This window comes from Copidosoma floridanum, unplaced genomic scaffold (assembly GCF_036245765.1).
Source record: "Copidosoma floridanum isolate Cflo_tuat_1 unplaced genomic scaffold, Cflo_Japanese_pri ptg000006l, whole genome shotgun sequence".
NCBI lineage: Eukaryota > Metazoa > Arthropoda > Insecta > Hymenoptera > Encyrtidae > Copidosoma > Copidosoma floridanum.
The window spans coordinates 1,257,137-1,280,108 of record NW_028321883.1 but is presented as its reverse complement, the minus strand read 5'-3'; the positions used below and the strand labels follow the sequence as shown (position 1 = coordinate 1,280,108).

The 22,972-nt window shown below is 33.6% G+C and overlaps 1 protein-coding gene across 5 annotated transcripts in view; it reads left to right on the top strand.

Annotated features, from left to right (window-relative positions):
• The window catches only part of Nuak1 (Nuak family kinase 1), a 687,224-nt gene that overhangs the window by 563,017 nt on the left and 101,235 nt on the right, over positions 1–22,972 (top strand). For all 5 annotated transcript variants that reach the window (XM_089598605.1, XM_089598604.1, XM_089598607.1 and 2 more), the window contains one exon: positions 5,496–6,342. In XM_089598605.1, coding sequence (XP_089454731.1) covers positions 5,496–6,342 — 847 coding nt within the window. The remainder of the gene's footprint in view (positions 1–5,495; positions 6,343–22,972) is intronic.

Genomic DNA, 22,972 nt, shown 5'->3' with positions numbered 1-22,972 from the left:
TCAATAATGACAATACAGTGCCGAAAAAGTCAAAAATTTGATTATTTTTCAATTGTATAAACAATTGTTCTACGATCTCGAAACATAGTGTGGATATGTATTTTTTTGTCATATAATCTCTGTAGTTTAAAAAAAAAAAAATTCCAAGTTTTTGAAAAACATGCATTTGTTTATAAAAAAGGCCTCAAATGTTTAAATTAATCTGACCCAGTTCTGACAGTCAAAAGTGAATTTTTTACAGCCCTTTTTTGCGTTGTTACGTCTAGCTTAAGTATCTGTAACTGAACTTATTATTTTTCCCTTTTTACTTAAAAAAAACTGCGTTTAGTAGCTAATATTTTTCTACGAATTTAAAAAAAAAAAGATTGTTTTAAAATGTTTATAAGCCGAGACAACTTTTTAAATTGTTTATTATGCCATTTGTTAAATAGGAAACATGAAGTTTTGAAATTGACAAGGTAGCTGGTTGCAGCCTTCAACTTTATAATTTATTTATACAAACTAATTTTCAGAACGTTGCTTTCAATATTGTCCAATTCAAATAGTTGTAAGTTACACTTTCCACGAGTCATTGAGACCCACGATAATTTTTTCCTCAACGTTATATAGAACACCTCTTTTAAACTTGATTGCACGTTTCAAACAAAATTTTTTATCAAGTCTTGTGAATACTTAACGTGTTACGGGGTGCACAATGCGGATCAACGAGGCGGAGTCTCTCCACTTCGACCGGGCCTGTGTTGCCCGGATACCCAACGGTGACACTCCCTGTAAAATATTTTGCGGGTCTCGTGCGCTGAGACACCGCTGCGGAATATTGTATCGCGGCTGTAAGGTGTCTGTCATCGCTTTTCGCGACGATCGTTTATAATTATTAAGAAATAAGAAAATTGAGGCACACCAAAAGAAGTACTCACGATCAAGTTTAAAATAATAAGTGTATATTCAGGGAATATGAAATAATTACAAAAAAAAGGTATTCGCGGGTGTGTAGTGTATGTGTGTGAGTGTGAGATCTCGCTCGTCGAGCGCGATTGCTCGACGAGCTTGCGGCGCGAAAACGCAGACCGGGCAGACTTACGCGGGCTAATCGAGGGCCGCTGCCCTTTACAACAGACTGCCTGTTGGCAGGTACTTACGCGGGGCGGGGAGGTCGCTTCTCGAAGCTGCCTTGGATAGGCCGAACTAGGTGCAGTTGGTGTGATCTCGCAGAGGCCAGTAGGCGTCCCTACTGGCTGTGTGTGGAGATCAAGGTCGTCAGACCTGGACTTGGTCTGCCCTTGTCGTCGGGTTCTGGAGCCGGATCACAGCACCAACACTTTCCGTGGCGTTGACTTCACACCACAACTTCACACACCAAAAAAAAAACGAAAAGAGCAACAGGAGACGGCAACACGGAAAAACTCGCTTCACGCGCGTTCGCTGGCCCAAGCTAATCTGTCTCTCCTTGCTTCCTTTCCTGGCTTTACTCTCTTTTCCCTTACCCCTACTTTCCCATCCCGCTTTCCCACTTAGGTCCATTGAACTCTTTTTCCCCCTTTCTCTACCTGCCCTAGCCTACTAACGTGGCCTAACGGTGGGGCACCGTTACAAACGATAAAATTGATAAAAAATTGTAAACATATAGTGTGGTTCAGTCAAGAAAAAATTTTGTTTGAACAAATCACTCAATTATTTATGACAATATAGCCATTTGAAAAGAATCTACTTACTGCTTGTTAACTGTTTTCCGATTTAAATTCAAAACCTCTCAGTCTTTTGAGAAATTAATTATTTACAATCGTAAATTTACTGAATGTCAAATATTAATAATTTATAAGAAAAAAATAATTGTTTATGATAATTTTTATTGGAGGTATAGGATGAATGGACAGAGCACAAGTTTAAATGAATACTTACAGAAGAGAGTATGACCTCTCTAACTCTATTTATTTAATACAACATAAAACCACACAACCACTCTACAGTGCCACTCTGTAGGTTTGGTATTTTGATTTAGAACGGCGTAACAGTGTCAGCGGTATCACGGGTGCTTCAGAACAGACTCAGCTGAGCTGCGCGTCTCGCGGCGTCTCACCGCGAGCCCGCGCGACTGCTGCCCGCAACGGCTGAGGGAGAGGGGAAGCGGGGAACCATCTGAGAAGTACTGGCAGCGTTGATGGCAAAGCTATTTAGCTTGACAATTTTTCTAAAAAGTAATTTTTTTTACATAAATAAATAATGTTTTGCATCAAATTACATCAAAAAAATTTATAATTGTAGATAACTAATTTCTCCAGAGACACAGGTTTTAGATCAGAATCGAAAAAAATAATTGAGCGAGTTGTTCAAAAAAAAAATTTTTTTTTTTTTAGCTACACTATATAACTGTAGTTAATAAACAATGTTATCGTTGAGTATTAATAAGACTTAGAAAAATGTTTTATTTGATAAATGCAGTCTCGTGTATAAAAGGGGTGTCCTATACAACTTTAATTCTTTTTCGATCAAGCAGCTTTAAATTCGATTGACGAAAAAAAATGCTGTATCTCAATCAATTTTCATCCAATTTTAATAATTTTTTTATTTGGTAGAGGTGGAACGACGATCTATTAACAAGTAACGTATAAAAATTGTTACCAATTTGTTTATCAATTTGTTATAAATCATTTATGAAAAAAAAAATATTCATTGGCATTTTTTGTGGAAAAAAGTTGACATATTTATGAAATAGTTTCCTGGTGAACAGAAAATATTTTTTGTAATTTTAGTACTGAGCTGATGTCATAATATGGATGAACACAGTATGAATACACACAGACTGTCTGATAAAAATGTTAAAAACATTATGAAATTGCATAGTAATTGTACAAAGTAATTGTTAGTGGCACAGATAGTGGTCGTATTAGGCATTTGTTACATTTTAAAATCTCCCACCTCGTTCTTAAGAACTCCATTTTAAGGAGTATAGACGATGATAGAAGTAAAGGGGACGCTGAGTGAGCACATTTTAGCGGGATAGAAGTCATTCCTAGTCAGTAACGACGTACATAACTGTTAATAGATCGTCGTCCCACCCCTACCAAGAAAAAAATAATTAAAATTGGACGGAAATTAACCGAGATACAGCATTTTTTTTCGTCAACCGAATTTGAAGTTGCTCGATAAGAAAAGAGTTGAGGGGAAAATTTTAATGGGTCTCAATGACTCTTGAAAAGTGTGACTTATACATATTTGAATTGGACAATGTTGAAAGTAACATTCTGAAAATCAGTTTGAGAAATTATAAAGTTGAAGGCTGTAACCAGCTACCCTGTCAGTTTCAAAACTTTATGATTCCTATTTAACAAATGGCATAATAAACAATTTAAAAAATTTTCTCGGCTTATAAACATTTTAAAACAATCTTTTTCTTTTTAAATTCGTAGAAAAATACCAGCTTCTAAACGCAGTTCTTTTGAAGTAAAAAGGGAAAAATAATTAGTCCAGTTATAGGTACGTAAAGTAGACGTAACAACGCAAAAAAGGGCTGTAAAAAATTCACTTCTGACAGCTGAAACACGAGATTAAAATCTCTTAAGAAGTAGTTTACCGTTTTTCTTGATAATAACACATGGGTCAGATTAATGTAAACATTTGAGGCCTTTTTTATAAACAAATGCATTTTTTTCAACAACTTGAAATTTTTTATTGAAAAAACTACAGAAGTTATATGACAATAAAGTACATATCCACACTAAGTTTCGAGACTGTAGGATCATTACTTATAAAATTGAAGATTAATCAAATTCTTAACTTTTTTGGCACTGTATTTTCATTATTGACAACAAATACTGACCAATTCTGACGTTTCTGGTCACAAGTTAACTGGTTGAGTATCGCCTACTTAACAAAAATTTTTATTTTCATATATTGTTGATAGGCTTTTAGATATTTTACAAATACTGAAAAACTGTCTTTCTCGCATAAAAACGTAAAAAAAAATGATACGAGCTTTCAAAACTGGAGGTATTTTATAAGGATCTTTATTATCTAAATAAACACTTGATAATATATGTCGTCACTTGTAAGGAATTTTGTCCAAAAAAAGCCTACCAAGTATGGGCCCAGACACTACCGGTACCTACAACGTTTTATAAGCATTTTTGTTACAGAACTTTGTTTTAATTGTGTATGCATTTTAATAATTAGAAAATTGAAGACTATAAATAATTGTTGAAATAATTTTTTTATGAAAATAATTGAATTAAGTGTATTAGAGCACCTCAAAGTACAATATCGTACGGAAATTCGCCATATAACCTATAGTTTACTTATCCTATTAATATTACTAATCAAATACATACGATTAGTCACTTACCAGTTAACTCAATAAATATTTAAAACTCGTAACTAACATCTTTACTTATCTTCAAACTTTTTTTTTTTTAAAGTATTTTGTCATTTAAAAACTTAATTTGACCAATTTTTCCAATTTGATTCAGTGAAAGATTCTAGCACTCAGAAAAATTTTTTATAATTATACATTTCTTACGTATATTGCTACTACACTTATAATATACTTTTGTAAGTTTTGGTTATATAAATTACGTATTTCTGAATTTTTAGATACACTTTTTTTTAAAAGTTTTTAAGAACATTTTTTATTTTCCAATAGATATTAAATTACAGAAAATCAAATACTACAGTCTTGTTTTAGTATAGCAGAAGCTTAACTTTCTACAGTATGGATTCAAATTTTATTTTCATCAGTTTATAATCTATGATTGACTAAAAAAAAGTGTTAGGCTTATAGATAACGTAAAAAAATTACAAGAAAAAAAAGTTTCTACATTTACCTGTAATAATTATTTATTACAGTACAAAACACCGAGTAGACGTTTATTTGTTTCTACTTCTTTTGGTAATAAAATTTGTGTGACACATAATAAATTTTCATCTTTTATGTAATTTATGATACACTTTCCACAGTGTTAATTATGAATAATGAATTATTTGTAATAAAAAACATTCTAGTCCCAAAATTAAATTGTAGATGTAAGGGCTATTAATGTTAAAAAATTCTGTTAGGTATTTATAAAACGTATCCATATCCACTGGTTAAAAAAAAAGGTTACTAAAGAAAAAGTGTTGGGGCAATGAATAGGTATTATCAGTTCGTAATAATTAGTAACATTGAAATATACTTAGCAACATGAAGTAATTTACTCTAATAGTCTTTAAGTATAAAATAAAATATACATAACTTTTAGTCATTATACGTTATTGGACTCATCAGTAGACGAGCCTATGAAAATGGATCTTCAAAATGCTTCATTTTCTTCTGTAAATAAAAAATTAAGCATCAGTTCAACAAATATTTAAGATCCATTTGTCAAATCTAAGGATGTTTATAAATCATCTGGGGAAATATATGTCAAGGCTCTTAAAACTGCCGAACAACCACAAGAAAAAAACATTAATAACAAACGAATCCACAATATTGACAACTTTCAAACTTTTTCTATAAATTCTAGTGACATGGATAAGAAAGAAAACCACCAGGATGTAGTAGAAAAACAAAGCAGTCGGACATGCAAAGATTCTTGTCACGAGGACAATTATAATACAAAAAATAGTAACAACCATAATAACAACAGAGGAGGCTCTAACAACAATAATCCAACGCAACTGAGGGTTCCAGAAGAAAATAGTGTACTTCAATGCCAAAATAGTCTTTCTTATATACAAACGAAAAAAAATAGATCAAATACAGTCAATACACCTATTAAAGAAGCTAAAAAGTTAAAAGCTAATGCTCTTTCACTTGAATCTGAGATGTCTCCAAGTAAATCACGAACAAAAAGTCTATCTGAGCGTCGAAAATCAAAGATATTTGAAACAACTGAAAAATTCAAACAAATATCTTCTCCTGTAGAACAAGAAAAACCAAAAATTTTCATCCCGGGTGTCAATGTTGGAGGAGCAAAACTAGTATTTGAAAAAAAAGCAAGTATATCTCCTACTGCATTGCCACAAACTTTTAAGGTTCCAGTGTCTAGAGTAATTATTGATGTACCTGCAACAGATAAAAACAATCAAAATAAAAAAACATTTGGAAAAGACTACGGTGATGGAGACAAATGTATAAATCATGACGAAGAAAAAAAAAAAGCTCTTGATATTATTACTGGTGCATTAAATAAGCCACCTGTACAAAAAAAGTTAAAGGGATGTATATCAATTGTCTCCATTGATTCCAAAAAGCAACTACCAGAAGATACCCTGATACCCCGTAAATCAGATGATAAATTATCTACAGTATTAACATCTATAAGTTTTCAAGCTCATTCTGATATACACTCAAATCTTGGCAATGAAAATGTAAGTAAAACAGTTATAAAACTCGTAATATTTAATGAATTCTAGTTCTGTGTGATGATTTTTTAGTAGTAATTAGCTTAAACTCTGAACTGTAGGACAATCATCATTTTTAAATGTTCATGTGAAATCTGACATTCAAAAAATATGTATCAAAATTATGTTGTATTAAATTTACAAGGTTTTTGTTGTATTGCAGGATACTATACAATTTTAACGTTAACCATAGTTATTTTTTTGAAGTTACTCGTTAACTGTACGTATGCCCACAAACTTAGAAACATTATTTTATGAAGTTCTCTACTATTTTAAGTACAAAAATAGTCATTTAGGTAAACTAACTTGCCAAGTAAAGTGCTCCACAATTATTTTTGATCAGTTAATATGTGTTAAATATTCCAATAAAACGAGAAATGTTTATTTAAAATACATAAGCAAAAATGTATTCATAATATAGAAAATAGTTATACTTATTTCTCGAAGAATAATGCTTCCCAACGTATTTAAAATCTCCTTTCTTCCATAATATTTAATTAATCTATTGCACAAATGAAAAAATTAATTGATTTCTTTTAAAAAACCGGTTGCCTGTAGATGTGTACTTGCGTAAGTAGTAAGGGTGAGTCATTTCCAGACACCTCTGACGTCACCGTCTGGCACCAGAGGTTGGGCCCGGGGTGAGTGTTTAGTCGTGCTGTTGGAGGAGGGGAAGGAACGGGGACCCTTGCTGGGAAATTTTGGGGGCTTCGAAGAGTGACGTGGATGTTAAAATCTGGTGGGGGTGTGGAGGTGGGATGGAAAGGTGAAAATAATGAAGTCGTTTGGAATGGGGTTGACAAAATTTATTCACAGCAAGATGTAAAGTGATACACATACAAATACAATGTAAAAACTTAAGATAATTGTTTATAGTATAAAATGTATGGTGATATAATATTACTACATATAGGTAAAGTAGTCACTGTTTAATAGTGTTGTTAATCTAAGAGGTTATAGTTTTATACAATGTAAGTGATAAATAGAGTGCAAGATGTCTAGTTTTTGTGATGTATTTCAACGCAGGGATGTATATTTTAAAATTAATTAAAGTAAAATATTTCTATACTTACAATTTTTATTACATTTTGAGGATATAACGCGCCTATTCTCTAGTTTCTTATGTCTAGTAATTTTATTGTACAAAGTTACTCTTATTTTATCATTAGTTGATGTAGTTCTTGAAAATATTGAACAAAACATATCCAAAATATAATTATAAGATATAAAAACAAAAAATCGATACAGAAATGACCACACACTCGAGAGTCAATACTCTTCAATTGTTGTACGTTCCACTCGTAACTAGTACAGTTTCGTCCAAGTCGATCAACATGGTGTGAGACAGCGGGTGGCAACCCATAACTGTCAAAGAAAACTCCATGTCCACTAGTATCGACGTAGAAGGCAACAGATGCGTGTCAGGCCTTGTGCTCTCGTCTGTATTAGCTACAAAGGCACACGGTCTTATCTAAACAAACGGCAGCTTGTCTGCTGGAAAGACCCCGACTGTGGGTGTCGGAATATGCAGCAGCGCTTTTTGTATTTATTTCAAGAAGTCATCTTCCCTTATTTCGGTGTACACAGATGCAGTAGAGTGTCCACTTTTTCTAGATTTCCAAAGGTTAATGCTTTTCATGAGGTTCCCGACCTCTTGTATAGCAGCCGCAGCAGAGGAGGATGACGACTGTCTCAAACGTGCAGGTTTTATTGTCGGCTCTTGAGTTTTTTTTTTTTATATCTAAGGCATCATCTGGATGTAAGAGAGAATAACTTTCGTCGAATGCACGGGCTTGTCGATCCAGGCTCGTAACTTATAAACACGAGCTAGAGCACTGAAAGCTTTCTCTTTTTGCCAAAAATGCTACCAAAGAGCTAACTCTCAGAACAGTTAAGAAGACAAGAATACTCGTCATCCAGTTTTTTAACACCCTTTTTAAGATTATCATTGTTTTCTGAAGGAAAAACAAATCTCATCACATGTTATGATGTAAGCCACGCAAATGCAAAAAGACAATATCCTTTTGGATAATCTTTTCTGTGTATGTTATTTCCCTCGTTCATGTAATGTATTCTGGATCCAGAAAATAATGTATGATAAGCTTCAACGTACATAGATCTACTTCCTGTAAAAGTAGGTTGTAATGGTTTGCTTGGAATTTAAACTCCATCAACGTATAATGACAAAAAATTAATAGAGTAATTTTGGAAATTAAAGGGGTTAAGTTTTTTGTCCCCGTTGAAAGTTTAGTTGTCGACGAAACCTAGTATTATTCTTTTTGGTAACTGGCCAAGAATAACGTTTTTTAAACAGTCGCCTGTTATACCACTAAGCATAGTTAAAGATTTAACTTCCACACGGGTGATTGCATATTTTGCAGTAGTGCTCACTAAAGTCTTTGCATGTGCAATCAAAACTGTGAGGCTTTCTTTTACTCGTCGTACAAGAAATGTTGCTTCGGTAATACTGACTGAATAATTCCTTGTGGATGCATCCATCAAACAAAATGCATCCTTCGAACGAACCAGACGTAGACGAACTTCGACGCCATTTAATGAAAGTTTGTCTTGATTAAACACGTCGCAATGCAAATGACCCATCGAGTCCACTGTCATACCATCCTTTATACACTCCATACGTTTTGCGAGAGATATGTTTTTCTCTGATCCAGGTAATTCATCCATCTTACCAGCTACATCGGTTTCCCAAAGACTCGTGGACAAGTGAGAAGTTTTTGCTGCAGGTCCGTAATTTAATAGTGTTTCGATGTATGCTCTGTACGGGTAAGCATTGTTACGAGGGGTCACTAGTTTTGAATTGAAATATACATTAACTTGGTTAAATATGCAGTGTAAGAAATTGTTTACTGGAGCCACAGACGCATCTGTATCCTTGTCGTAAGGTATTAATTTTATATTAACTCTCAGCATTGTGGGAGCCAGGTCTGAATAATCCTAATTTTGAGAATTTATGACAAACTCTATCGGACTTTCGTCGGTTAGTGATAAGACAAGCTTACAATAAACCCACCAACTTGCCTCTAATGCTGTCTGAGTAAGAGGAAGAGAAAATAAATCCAACTCACTCTTGAGACACGGATCAGAGTGGCTATGCCAAAAAGACATTATTGATATTTAACTAAAAATATACGTCACTTTAGATTGCTTTTTTTCTGCCCTTTTTTACTCTTTTTACAGTTAACACGCTTAATTTTTTTACTATTCTTCTTGTTTCCTCCTTTGGTATTATTCTTTTCAACAACACTTTTCTTGCATCCACGTTTTGTCACTCGAGAAGTTTTCTTTTTAGCACGAGTCATAGAGATGTGATGGGTAGCGCTTCTGCTATGAGACTGCGCTCGACGTTTGTACGGTAAAGCATTATATCCGGATCCTTCCATTAATCTAACAAGCTTTTCCGTTGCCTTACGTTTCAAGTTTATACCTGATTCGGTTGCACGATTTGTCAATGCATCTTCAAATGGCAAATCACGTTGACTAATGTCATCAATTATATTTACACCAGCTTGGAAAGCTACTTTTCCAATAGCGCGTGCACCTTTTGTTATATACGGCATAGCTTTGCGAAAAAGCCCCGTGAAAAAAAAGCCTAAGCCATGACTTCTCTGCCCATGCGAACCAGTAAACACATGCTTGACATCTCTACCCCACCACCGCACTGAGAATGATACACATCGTAACAACTCATTTTGTACAAGGATTCTAAAAAAATACTTTCCTAAAATGTAACACCATCGTCAGTATCTCAAACTCGAATGCTATCGGTTTACCGAATTGGTCTCTTATATCTTTATTGATTGTATGAGATCTATTATTGAGGAGGGGTACGTATGCAACAGGCGTATACCTCTAGACGATTGTACTACTAAAATGAACTTCTTTAGCATCCAAGTTAACTATTTGTAATAAAGGTGCAAACGTGTGTCCAACAATACATGCTTCACATATATTAAAGTAAATAAAGAGTTTATCGGGCACTGCTCTTGACATCATTGCCGGCTGTTTACCGTAAATTATTATTAGGTAATCATCCTTTATTTCTGCACGATCTTTTTCGATATGAATTATTATTTCTTCGGATCCTAAAATGCATTGTACTGCGTTTGATAACCATGGTAATTTACCACCCTTATCTACTTTAAAATGTTTCATTATAAATGAAAACGGTGTTCCTTTTTTTTCTAAGGTGGGTACACCAATAATTACAAATCCACCGTCTTTCTTATAAATTAACTTACGCTGATATTCTTCATTTTCAGAGATAGATTCCATCCATTTATTATTTATTGCTTTACGTAAGCTATTCATCAAGTCGTATGTGCCATGTTGAAAATGACGTTCTGTTTTATCCTCAGATGCACTGAGTAAAGCGTCCTCTCGAGTGACATGTAAAATAGTGCACGGTACGTGAATCTCGAAAATTTCAACCTTCCATTTTCCACACAGCTCGATTTTTTTTGGTAATTAAGTAGAAAAATTTGTTGTAGTATAATTAGGAAAATATTTCATACTGCTATTGCTTGTCAAAGTTATCATAAAATCGTTATGAACCATCTCTCAAGTCTTTTTCAAAAATCTACAAATTTAACTTTTCTGGATAACACACACAACAAACAAAATATTGTTTGTTTCTTTCCTTTCCTTCAAATTCAAATTATTTTTTCAATTTTATGCTCCTGATCTAATACTTGCTCGTTAGTAACTGGGCTAAGCTCCTCAGGGTAAAAAAAACCCTCAATACTTTCACCATCCAAATCATGCAAGTAATATGTATATACATTCTGTCTTTTAGTAACACCGACAGTTTTAAATATTTCTCGACTCCAGGATTTCACGGCGCCTTTTTCGAATACGTTTTTCTCGCGACTGATACGCACGTAGTCTCCAACTTTATACTTTGATTTAGCTTGATCATTCTGACGATGTATTTGCTTTTGTGCTCGTGAGTTTACTAAATTTTTTGAAATTAATTTTGTACAAATTTAGGATCTCCGGAAAAAATTGGTCTTGCCAAGTGTTGTATTTAAGCACGATCTCGAGGATTTTAAAGCAAAACAGTACACGAAGCGTTAAGACTTATATCACGCGAATGAGTAGACTTGTCAAGACAAGACACATTTTGGTAGACTTGGCAAGACAAATTTTTCCCGAAGATCCTAACCTTGGCTTGGCGAGTGGCACGTGTCTCCTTTCATAGACTTATACAGAGCCATCATTTTGCTCGTGAGATTGACCATTTGCAGAGAAAGCGCTTGTTACCAATGACCTCGCGTTTGTTGCGCTTGGCGCCCTTTCTTGATAAAGACAGAGTGCTGAGGGTTGGTGGAAGGCTTTAAAATTCTGTATTGACTTTTGAAGAAAAGCATCTTGTTATATTGCCGGCTGATGAGCCGTTGGTTCGACGCTTAGTTGAGTATTCTCATTTGATTACCATGCACGGTGGGGTTGCGCTCATGTGAAGTTATCTAGGTCGTTTTTGTTGGATTGTCCATGTTAACAAGCTGATCAGGAGTGTTTATCGGAAGTGTGTGACTTGTACGCGTCATGCTGGTAAGGTAGTTAAGCAAAAAATGGGTAAATGCCTTCCTATCGATAAAATGGAACTAGAGCGTTTGCCTTTACAGAAGTTGATTTTTCTGGACCTTTTCCTATACTCTTTTCTAAGGGTCGTGGGGCCAAAACGGTCAAGGGAGGCGTGGCGATCTTTGTATGCATGACTGTGAGAACTGTACACATCAAGGTAGTGTTGGATCCTTCTTTTGAGGCATTTCTTGCAGCGTTTCATCGGTTTACTGCTCGTATAGGTGTTTGTGTCAGGGTTTTCTCTGATAATGGTACCACGTTTCGAGGCGCTTCACGAGAAATTGAGAGCCGTTTTAACAGAGCGTTTAAGGAAATGAATGATGTTGTGGCTCGACTGGAGGAATAAGGGATTGTATGGGAATTTATTCCACCCAGAGCGCGTCATTTTGGCGGTTTGTGGGAGGCAGCCGTTCGATCCTTGAAGTACCATTTGCGTAGGGTAGTGGGTAAGAATTCACTTACTTTCGAGGAATTTTTGACTTTGGCAGCACAGATTGAGGCCTGTCTGAGCTCTCGGCCTTTGTGCCCTTTAAACTCGCAGGGTGAGGATAGTGTGACATTGACCCTGGGTCATTTTTTGATTGGATCCGCACCTCTGTCCGTTCTTGAGTCCTGCTCTGATCCGGGTGAGCGATTGACCTTGTATCGGCATTGGAACTTGCTAACTCAGATGCGCAATCCTTTTTGGGTTCGCTGGCGCAAGTAAGTCCTGAATCAATTTCAACGAAGGAGTAAATGGCTTAAGGAAAAGGAGAATTTGCAAGTAGATGAAGTAGTGATTTTGAGTGATAAGCAATCTCCTGCTGGTCGATGGCCATTGGGTCGAGTGATTGAGTGTTTCCCTGGCTCTAATGAGTTGGTGAGAGTGGTAAGGGTCAAGACGGCGGCTTCAGAATTCAAGCGACGAGTCATTAAATTGATAAAATTGCTGGTTGATCAGGAATTAGGGGTCACGCTTGCTCAAATAAATGAGAGTAAGTATCTGGAGAAAGGCGGGCGGTAGTCAGTTGTGTTGGTTAACTCTCCAGGCAATGCGTAGAAAAAATGTATTTGCTAGGAAATCCTGCGTCAATTTTAATTAATTTTATCACGAATTATAAAGCGAAAATTTTAATTCTATAAAAATTTGTTGTAAGATCTTTTGAAAACACACTCTTAAGTATTTATTTTTTGTAGTGATGAATTTATTTATTTTTTTTGTTTTTATTAATTGGTTAAAATGTGGCGCGTTAATTCAAGAGATCGTGGGATGGATTTATTCAAAATTTTAAGAATTTTTAAATCAAGTTGAGTGATGGTTATAAAAAAATTGGCTGAATTTTGAATGTGTTTTAGAATTAGTAGAAAACCAATTTGATTGTTGCTTGGCCGCAACAAGGCGGGCGGATTGTTCAGATGTATGAGAAAGAGAGAGAGAGAGCTGTAAGAGTAGAGAGTAAATTTGTAATTTGAGTAGTAGGTATGCTCTCTCCGTGTGAGTCTGTGTGTTGTTAGGTATTAACTAGACAAGGATAGCTCACTTTTCCTTATGCGTATGGGAAAATTTCTTGAGGTAGTCGATGGTGCGAGGCGTATTCGAGTTCGATTTTTCGTTCTGTTAGGCCGGAGCAAGCAACTGGGAAGCCACGGAGTCGACTCTTTTTCAAACTTGGAGATTCGAGAGAGTGACAAGATTACAACTTATCAATTGCCGTGGACTTCATCAGCAACGAGCAGCCTTTTATAGGCATCGACAAATACATCGTTTTTTTCTTCGTCAAATCGAGGTCTTCGTCTCACCTCAACATCTGCGAGTGAGATTAGTAGCACAGCGCAGGTATTTTGTAAATTTACTATAAGAAGAGATAATAGGAGTGTGTTTTGCGAGTGGCCAGGCAACGATATTATTCGAGACCTGTCGAAAGGTAAAACAAAAACAAATAATAAAGTCAATTTCGTTTCATAAGTTAAGAAATTTGTTCTTGCTGTTTATTTAGTTTTCTCTTCCTTTACAATCAACCATGGCAAAACTTGTAGCAGTTGCTCCGCGTATGATAGTCAATAATTCGATTGACTTAAAGCGTCAACAACATTGTTACTTGAATAATTATTTTATTTTTAATTTAGAAGTGTAATAAACAAATCTGGGGGCCTGTACATGTTCTTGTAAGAGTTTTGTCTGTCAGCCTAGTAACAACGGCAACAAATAAGAAAAAATTTAGCACATTTCACTATCTGAAAACGTATCTGGGAAATAGTATGGGAAATAAACATCTTAATGGTTTGGCACTACTTAACATCCATCGACAAATAACTATTCAACCAGATGACATTCTCAAAGAATTTTATAAGCAACCCCAGAGGTTCTTCTAGAGTCCCTTAAAATTTAATCAACAACTTTTTGAAATTTTATATACAATTTGAAGATCCTTTATATTTAAAAGTTTTGTGTAACTTTTCATTGGAGCTTAAGATTTTATAATTAATGACTCAAATACATTTAGATCACTTGATCACAGGATGAATAAATCACTTGAGAATGTAGCTTGTTATGCTTTGTGTTCACACGCACACACACACATATATATTTATTTTTTTCATTCATCATCGCCCGTAAGCTCAGACATAGCATTCTTTTACATAAGCATAGTGTTAATTAGCCATCGATGCACCTGAGTTATGACTAGATGTTTATATACGTATACAAACATCTGGTCATAATTATATATACGTATAGAAACATCTGGACCAACTCAGTCATACCTATGATCACGTACACGAAGCGTCAGAGAAACAGTTAATCGACCCTCGAGAATCAAGAGCACAGGCGAAAGGGCGAGACTTGAATGGTGACCAGACGATCACCCATTCAAGTACTAACCACGCCAAATGCAGCTTAACCTAGGAGGTCGACGGAACTGCCACTCTACCGTTGCGCCACCATGACCACTTGTGTATATATTTATATTAAAACGCCCCTTACAAGAATTCTGGATACAGCCTTGAAGAAGAAAGAAATGGGATGATTAAGCGCAATTATGAATTTTAGTGGGTAACGAGGAAAATGGTTACAGAGTATTATTAAGTAATTAAGTTGTAGTAGCTGGACATGTAAAAGTAATTTATAGTTGGATAAAAATAATTTATTTAAATCAAAGAAAGAATGATAACAATGATATTGATAACGTTAATAATAATCAAAACAATGATAAATGTATCAACGTTTATTCAAGCGGAAGCGAGCTTGAGAGTGAAAAAAATAAAATTGAATCAGAAAAAAGTGATGGTATAAAGCTAACCAAAAAAATCTGAAAAAAAATCTGATTGAGAGTTATGGTAATCTTATTACTCATGTTATTTATATAAATTGTGTTTATGTGAATGTACCGACAAATTCTATTAAAAGTAAGAAACAGCAAGACGCTATGGATATTTAAATTAAAGATTTTAATAAAAAAAATACTACTAATATTTTTACAAAATCAAGCAATAAAAAAATTTTAGATGTTGAATGGGTATACAACGAATAATATAATAATACCTATAAAGCTAGGTTTAGTGTAAGTGGTTTCTAACAAAATGATTATTATGAAAATGTATTAACACTAGTAGTAAAAATGCAAACATTAAAACGACGGCTCTTACGAAAAACAACGGAACTCAAATTTTCCCGTTTAAAATAACATTGGAATTTCTGAGTTCCATTATTTTTCGTAAAAACTGTCGAAAAGTACTATTATCATATTGTTGTAAAAGTAATTTTTTTATCCAGCAAATGGACGTTGAAACAGCAGGTTATAGTGAAAAAATCAAATAAGAGATTTATGTGAATCAGCCAAAACGTTACGAGTTCAATAAAAATGAAGTTGGTAAACTAAACAGAGCATTGTACGCTTTACAAAAAGTCATAGAATAAGGTGTGATACTTTAAATGATTTCACCAGCAAAGAAAATTGTGCACGAAGTAGCTGCCATTTTTGTCCTTATACCAAAAAAAAAAAATAGAATTTAATCTATACTTTAATTTTTGAAGATGATTTATTAATTTACTGTAGAGATTTTAAGAAAATAAAGAACATTAAATTAAGATTTTTACAATATAGTTCATTATGAAAGATTCAGGAAAAAATGAACAGTATGTTAGAATAAAAATCTATTATAAAAAAGGAACACGACATTATAAAACTAAGCTAGAAAATAATATTGATTCAATCGTAAAAAAAATACAGATCAGAAAACGTAAAACAACAAAACACTCCTATACAAACAAACTTAAAGTTATAATAATAATCAAAAATTTGTGAAGACCTGATAAAACATAGAAACTTAATTAATTTCATATATTAGTGGAGGTACGAGACCAGATATTACTTATAACGTAAATTACTCAAACAGATTCCAAAATTGTTACAACAAAACTCACTTTCAGTATGCGATGCGAATTTAAAAATATTTGGTTAAAAGCAAAGAAGTACAATTGATATTCAATTATTATAAAAAGTGTGACATTTTGATATGTATAGCAGATTCAGATTATACTTAAGATAATAACTAATGTAAAATCAATAACAGATTATATAATTAGATTGTTCAATAATAAAATTTTTCAGAAAATCCATAAACAAAGTAATGTAACAAAATGTTCAACTCTACAGCATGATTTGAATCAGTAACTAAAGTATTGTTTATTAATAATTTTTGAGTAAAATGTCTCACGGCTCATACAGCCCCAGCTATGGGGCTGATTGGGTTTTGTATTGGGGCTGAATGAGCCAATGTATTTTACATGGCCACCTTGAGTGTGATTATCAATTGTTATTTATGTCTTATTTTATCAAGGAAAAGGCTGTAAGGAAGAAATAATGAAAAATGAGTAATTATAAAATGTCCTGAAACAATTACGTAGTAATAGATATTATCTTTTTTTTAATGATATTTAACGTATTTCTCATATCCTACAACTAATTAATTATCGATGTATACAATGTTTACTGGAGAAAATTTACCCAAATTATATTTGTCTTTTTATAATTACTGATCTTCTAAACATTTTACGGCTTTATAACCCAATCGTTAAAAAAATGAAACGAAAAAAAATGGAATAGGAAATAAAATAAAAATACAGGAAATAAAATTTTAAAAATGAAAACACGAAATGCATTAAAAAAAAGATTAAAGACAAAAAAGTAATGAAATGAAATATGGAAAAAAATAAAATGAAGTCAAAAAAGACATGAAAAAATACAGTGGAACGAGAAAAAAATGAAATAAAAAAAGGAATGAAAAAAAAAAGATTAAATAGAGAAGAAAAAAAAATAAAATAAAAAAAATAAAGGAAATTAAAAAAAAAGAAACGAACCAGGGGGTATAAATAGGTCATGAGACTCACGGTAAGAACGCAATTCTTTAAACATGAGATGAGTATAAAGACACACAATTTCTCAGGTAACAAGGGGGTCACCAAACCCATAGGAAGAACGAAGCTCTATAAAAATAAGTACTGCATTTATGTAGTTCACTAAAACAAAAACTTACCCAAACTGAGACTGACAAAATCAATCGACATTAAATTTTTTGTCAACTAAACAAAGTTTCTTAAAGTACTGAATCAAAAATAATCATTGCTGCTTAAAAAAATTTCATTAAAAACTATTTAAAAACCGTACTAAGATTATGAAATTTAACATTTAACAGATTGTACACTGTCATTTGGATGTCCGCTGTCAAATCAAGTTCATCTGATATTTAATTGAATCAATATGTTTTTGTATGAAAGAAAAGTAAACTGCAGTGTGAGCATTTGATTTGTATTTTTTTCTTTGTAATTATTTAATAATTCCTCAGAATTAACTCACAAATCATATGTTCATATTGTAAACTTGATATCAATTGTGAATGAGAGATATTTTTGAAGTGACATTTATACAAAATGTATATCTTCATTTACATAAAATTTCCACGTATATTAGGGTTAAATTTTTGTAACTGCACGTGATCAACAATGCCGTGATGAAAAATTTTGGTGAAGAAATCAAATATGATTCGTTTCAAATGAAGCATGACTTTTGTTCAATTATGATACAATGTGTATTCTCATATGTACATATCTATATTTATCGATTGAAAGGTGATTATATTACGTCAATGGAGTCAGCCTACTTAGGGCTTACCAAACGCCACCTGACGCTGCCAACGAAGGACCTCAGTTGGCAAGAGAGGCAGCCTTAGTAGGCCCTACTGATCGCCCACTTACAATTTCCGTTCGGGTAAAAACTATTAAAATGATATGCAACTCGAAATATACATATATAATGATCTTACATAATTTATTTATTATTCATTTAATAAATTACTATATTTATATAATAATGTCACATTGTAACATAATTTGTTTGTCGAATTCGAAATAAGCGCCCTTAAAAACCATTGATACGTTCTGCAACTCTATTGTAGTTGTTTTTTTTCATGATTTATTTATTTATCAAATAGTTTATTTATAACTGTAATTATTAGCATTATTTGAATGCCAAAAAAACATCAGGTTTCAAAAAAATTGGTTAGTATTTTATGCATCAAATGCAATAATTAATATTTAATACGTAATAGCGTGCCATATTAGATTTAATCTACATAATTATGTGTATGCTAATTAAATTTTTTGTTTTTATAAATTTATTATTTGGAAAAAAAATTTTTTTAAGAGGAAGAGAATTCGAGTAAGCGACTTCCATTTTATGGAAATTTATCGTTTTTAAGATTACAGCCCCATAAACACGCGACATAAGGAACTTATCTTAAATAAATAATCAAATAAATAATTTACGAGCCACACGATAAGTACAAGAAACCGAAATACTATAGTCAGCAACACTCGTAGCAGAATGGGTAAGGTACTCGACTCGTATGCAGGAGGTCGAGGGCTCAAATTTCTTTATTGGAAAGTGTTTTTTTTTTTTTTTAGAATTGTAAAAGGAAAAAATTCAAAGTTAAATAAAAATTTTTCTGAGAAAACAAAATTAAAATTCGTTTAAAAATTAATTGCTTGGGAGTGTAAAGGGGAATGGTGGGCCAAGGTGGGCAGCAGAGTAGCGCAGCACGGTTGGAAGATATAGGGTGGGGTGAGGGGAAGTGTGTAGGGGACTGATGGTGAGGGTAACAGTTAAGGGAGAAAATACAATAAATTAGGAGGAAGAGATTTCCAGTAAGCGACTTCCGTTTCATCACATATATGTTATTTTTAAAATTCCAGCCCCCCCAGTACGCGACATAAAGAGCTTCGTTCTAAAAATCAAACATTTTTGTTGTGTAACCACAAAATTTTAATTGAACTAAATGATAGAAAAGTGTGTTCATAACACATTACTTAACAAACCATAACGACAATATACAAATCTGGCTTATACACGGCTTTAAAATTTTTTTTTAGTTTTTCCTTTAATATTTCGTTAGTTTTTCTTTTCATACGTCGGGATGTCTTCCCAACTACAATTGTACTTACTTTTTTTTGCAATGCCTCAGCAGACCAGAACTGCTGATTTGTTTTTCTTTTGTACAACCTAACCATCAATTTGTTTTTAATTAATTAATCTTACCGCTTTAAAACACGAAATATCAGACCAAGTGTCTGTCGGAGAAAAAGATAGAAATCGTCTGCTGCTATGCTTATCTAGTCCTATTTAGCCTCATCTGATTAACCCATACAGCCTCTTCCACCTATATTTTTTAAATATTAGATAATATGTTTATAACTGTAAATACATATTTTTATAAAGCATTGCATTAAAGTGTCATAGTTGCTTCACTATTATCAAGTCTTACAAATGAGAAAGGAATCTTTTTGAATACTTTTATAACTGTTTGAAGTTTGTAAAATTTTTTTTTTTTTTTTTACCTTAACTTTGTATTTAAAATAGTAATGTTTTGCAGTGTGTAATGAATAAGTCTTGAAGGCTAATTAACTACTTATGATAATATGCAACAGAAAAAAAAACTAATGCTATTAGTGGTGGAATTATTTAAATAATAATTAAGACCCATTTATTCCAGTGGCCTATACAGCCCCAGGTTCCCCTACTTCATAGTTATATGAAGTCACATGAGTATGTGTGAGAGACGTACGATTGACGTTGGGATTGTCTTGTCACTATGTGTGAGTGTGCACCGTGTATAGTGAACATGCGCGCACCTCATCTAAATTTTAAGTATACTGCCCCGTTAAGGTGGTTCTTCACGATGGTGCCATATCAAAGCGACACGGGACCCTGTGGTTTTATAATTTTCGATAAGCGTATTATTTGCAACATAAAATATGTTGTACTGGCACTTGAGTATAATATCATTGCATTTACATTCCAATAAACAAGCTAATAAAGTTAGAGTAAGAGTTACAAAAAAATTTTTTTTTGACGCAAGGTTCTGAAAATGGCATGTACGCTCCTACTTAAGCAGACGTTGCCGCCGATTTCTGCATGTACCTATATATACAATCTTCGAGCGTCGTCTGCCGCACAAACGTAACCCCTTCACTTTCGTTTTTATTATCCGATGTATCTCTTATCAGTCAGTGAAAAAGTTAAATAATTGTAATCGTAAAAAATAGTGATGCCACCTAAATTTCCTGCCCGCTGTACAAGAGGGAAAATGAATGGAAAATTTGTAAAAAAGAAAGTACAGTTAAGGCGAGATAAAATATTGGCATCGGCGGCTAAAAAACGAGCTCTACAAGCTGCAGCTTGTGTAAGTATTATTAATTCTACAATTACCACGAATGTAAATGAAGCTTACTTTTAAAACATTTTAACTCACTTTAAATACTCGTAGGATGACACAAATGTGTCTTGTAAAATCGGAAAGGCAAGGCATGTTGTTGAAATCAAAACATTGGCCTCTCAGTTATGGTGAAAAGATTGTTCGATTCCTTTATCATTATTGAATGTGGAGGAAGAGAGAAAAATTGGGTTGACCAGCCTATTCAGAGTCAGATGTACGAAGTGCAATATTATAAAAACAGTTCACACTAATTAACGTATCAGTGGAAGTTTGTCGACGTATGAAGTGAATGTTAAATTAGCCTTTGGTAAGGAATTGTACATAAAACATATGTACAGTAATATTTAAAATACAAGATCCAAACGAATGTAAAAAATTTGCAGGGATGCTCGATGCTGGTGTTGGAGATACGCATGTAAATACAATTTTATCAGCTATAGACGTAACAAGTCCTGCTCCAGCAACCACAAAAAGGTGCGAAAGAATAGTTGGTCGTGCAATAGAAGAAGTGGCAGAAAAGTCGTGCATTGAAGCCATTCGATTAGAAAAACAACTTACTTTAGAAAACGAACCAGAGCAGAATTTGTAAGATTTAACAACTACCCAGCAATTGTGATTCGAATAACTTGTTTTTTTGTTTACAATTTTGTTAGTGATTTCTGTTTAGTTTTTTGACAAGATGATTTATACACTATTTTTATTCAATTTCTTATCTACCAATTTTACATTTTTATTTTTACAACTACAAATAATCAATATACACAATTACATGTGAAAAAATAATTTTGTATATTTAAATACAATATTAAAAGGATAATGAACCTCATTTAAATTTTCATGCTCAACTGTTCCAATCTCTTTAATCCTTCATTTTTTGTTATGCAGAGTGAATGGGAAACCTCGAAACGATCACGATCCTTTTCCTCCAGTTTTTTTAAAGGCGTCATATGACACCGGGTGGCAAAAACGAGGGACAGGTCGATCTTACAATAGTTTGAGTGGTAAAGGAGTTATAGGAAAGCCCAAGCTTTTTTTTAAATTGATTTCCAACTAGTTTTTAAAATACAAAAATAATAATATTCAAGGTCATGGAACAGCCATCGGATTTTTTTCGGGAAAAGTGATTGCTTTTGCAGTAAGGTGCGAGGATTGTCGTCTCTGCAAGATTGGACATCCCAAAGAAGATCATAATTGCAGAAATAATTATGAAGGGTCTGCTAAATCTATGGAAGCAGACATGGCAGTTCAAATATTTACTGACAATAATTTATTTAAGCAAGAGAATGTTGAAGTAAGGACATTAATCGGTGATGATGATAGCTGCGCAATAGCATCTGTTAGAAGAAAAGCAAATTATGAAGTGGAGAAATGGTCCGATTTTAATCATGTGAAAAAAGATTTCACCAGTCATCTGTATAGTATAAAATTATCACCAAGCCTCATTAGTTACTTCGGTAAAAGCTTTTCAATAGCCATTAAACAAAATAAGGGGGACGCCAAAAAAATTGCACAGGCTTTGAAAGCAATAGTTCCCCATGCTTATGGTGATCACACTCTCTGTGGAGCTTGGTGCGAGGTTAATATGGATAAACAATATACCCATGAATATCTACCCAAAGGAAAGCCGTTGACAGATGCAGATTTGAAAGTAAAAGTAAGTGAGCTTATAAATCGTTATGCCTCCAACTCGCAGAAAATTTCAGAGGGTGGTTCAACTCAGGCTAACGAATCTATTAATCAAATCATCTTAACGAGATGCCCAAAAGCCAGGCATTATGCAGCATCAGAGTCATTGACTTTTCGTGTGAGCACTGCTATTTGCCAGAAAAATATGGGCTGTCAATATTCCAGTTTGGTTTTCCAAAAAATAGGCCTTAGACAGAGCACCGGAAGTTCCTTGTCAAGACAAAAAAAAGATGTGTTGCGACAAATAAAGTCAGTGCGTTCAAAAACTACCACGATAAAACGTAGGAGACAAACTCTCCAAAATCTACGAGCTTCTAAAAATGCATCCTATGACAGAAAAGAGGGCATCACTTATGAAAGTGGTTTTGCATCGACAGATGTTTCAAGTCTTATCTCTACTGACACAGTTTTCCCGCAAGAAAAAGCCGATTTAACATCTTGCAAGATAATACTCTACGATTTAAAAATTACTGGCTTATCTCACCTAGATGATATTGTCCAAGTAAGTATACTTATGGTAATTATAGTGTATTCCAATGTACTTGAAATGGAAAACTGA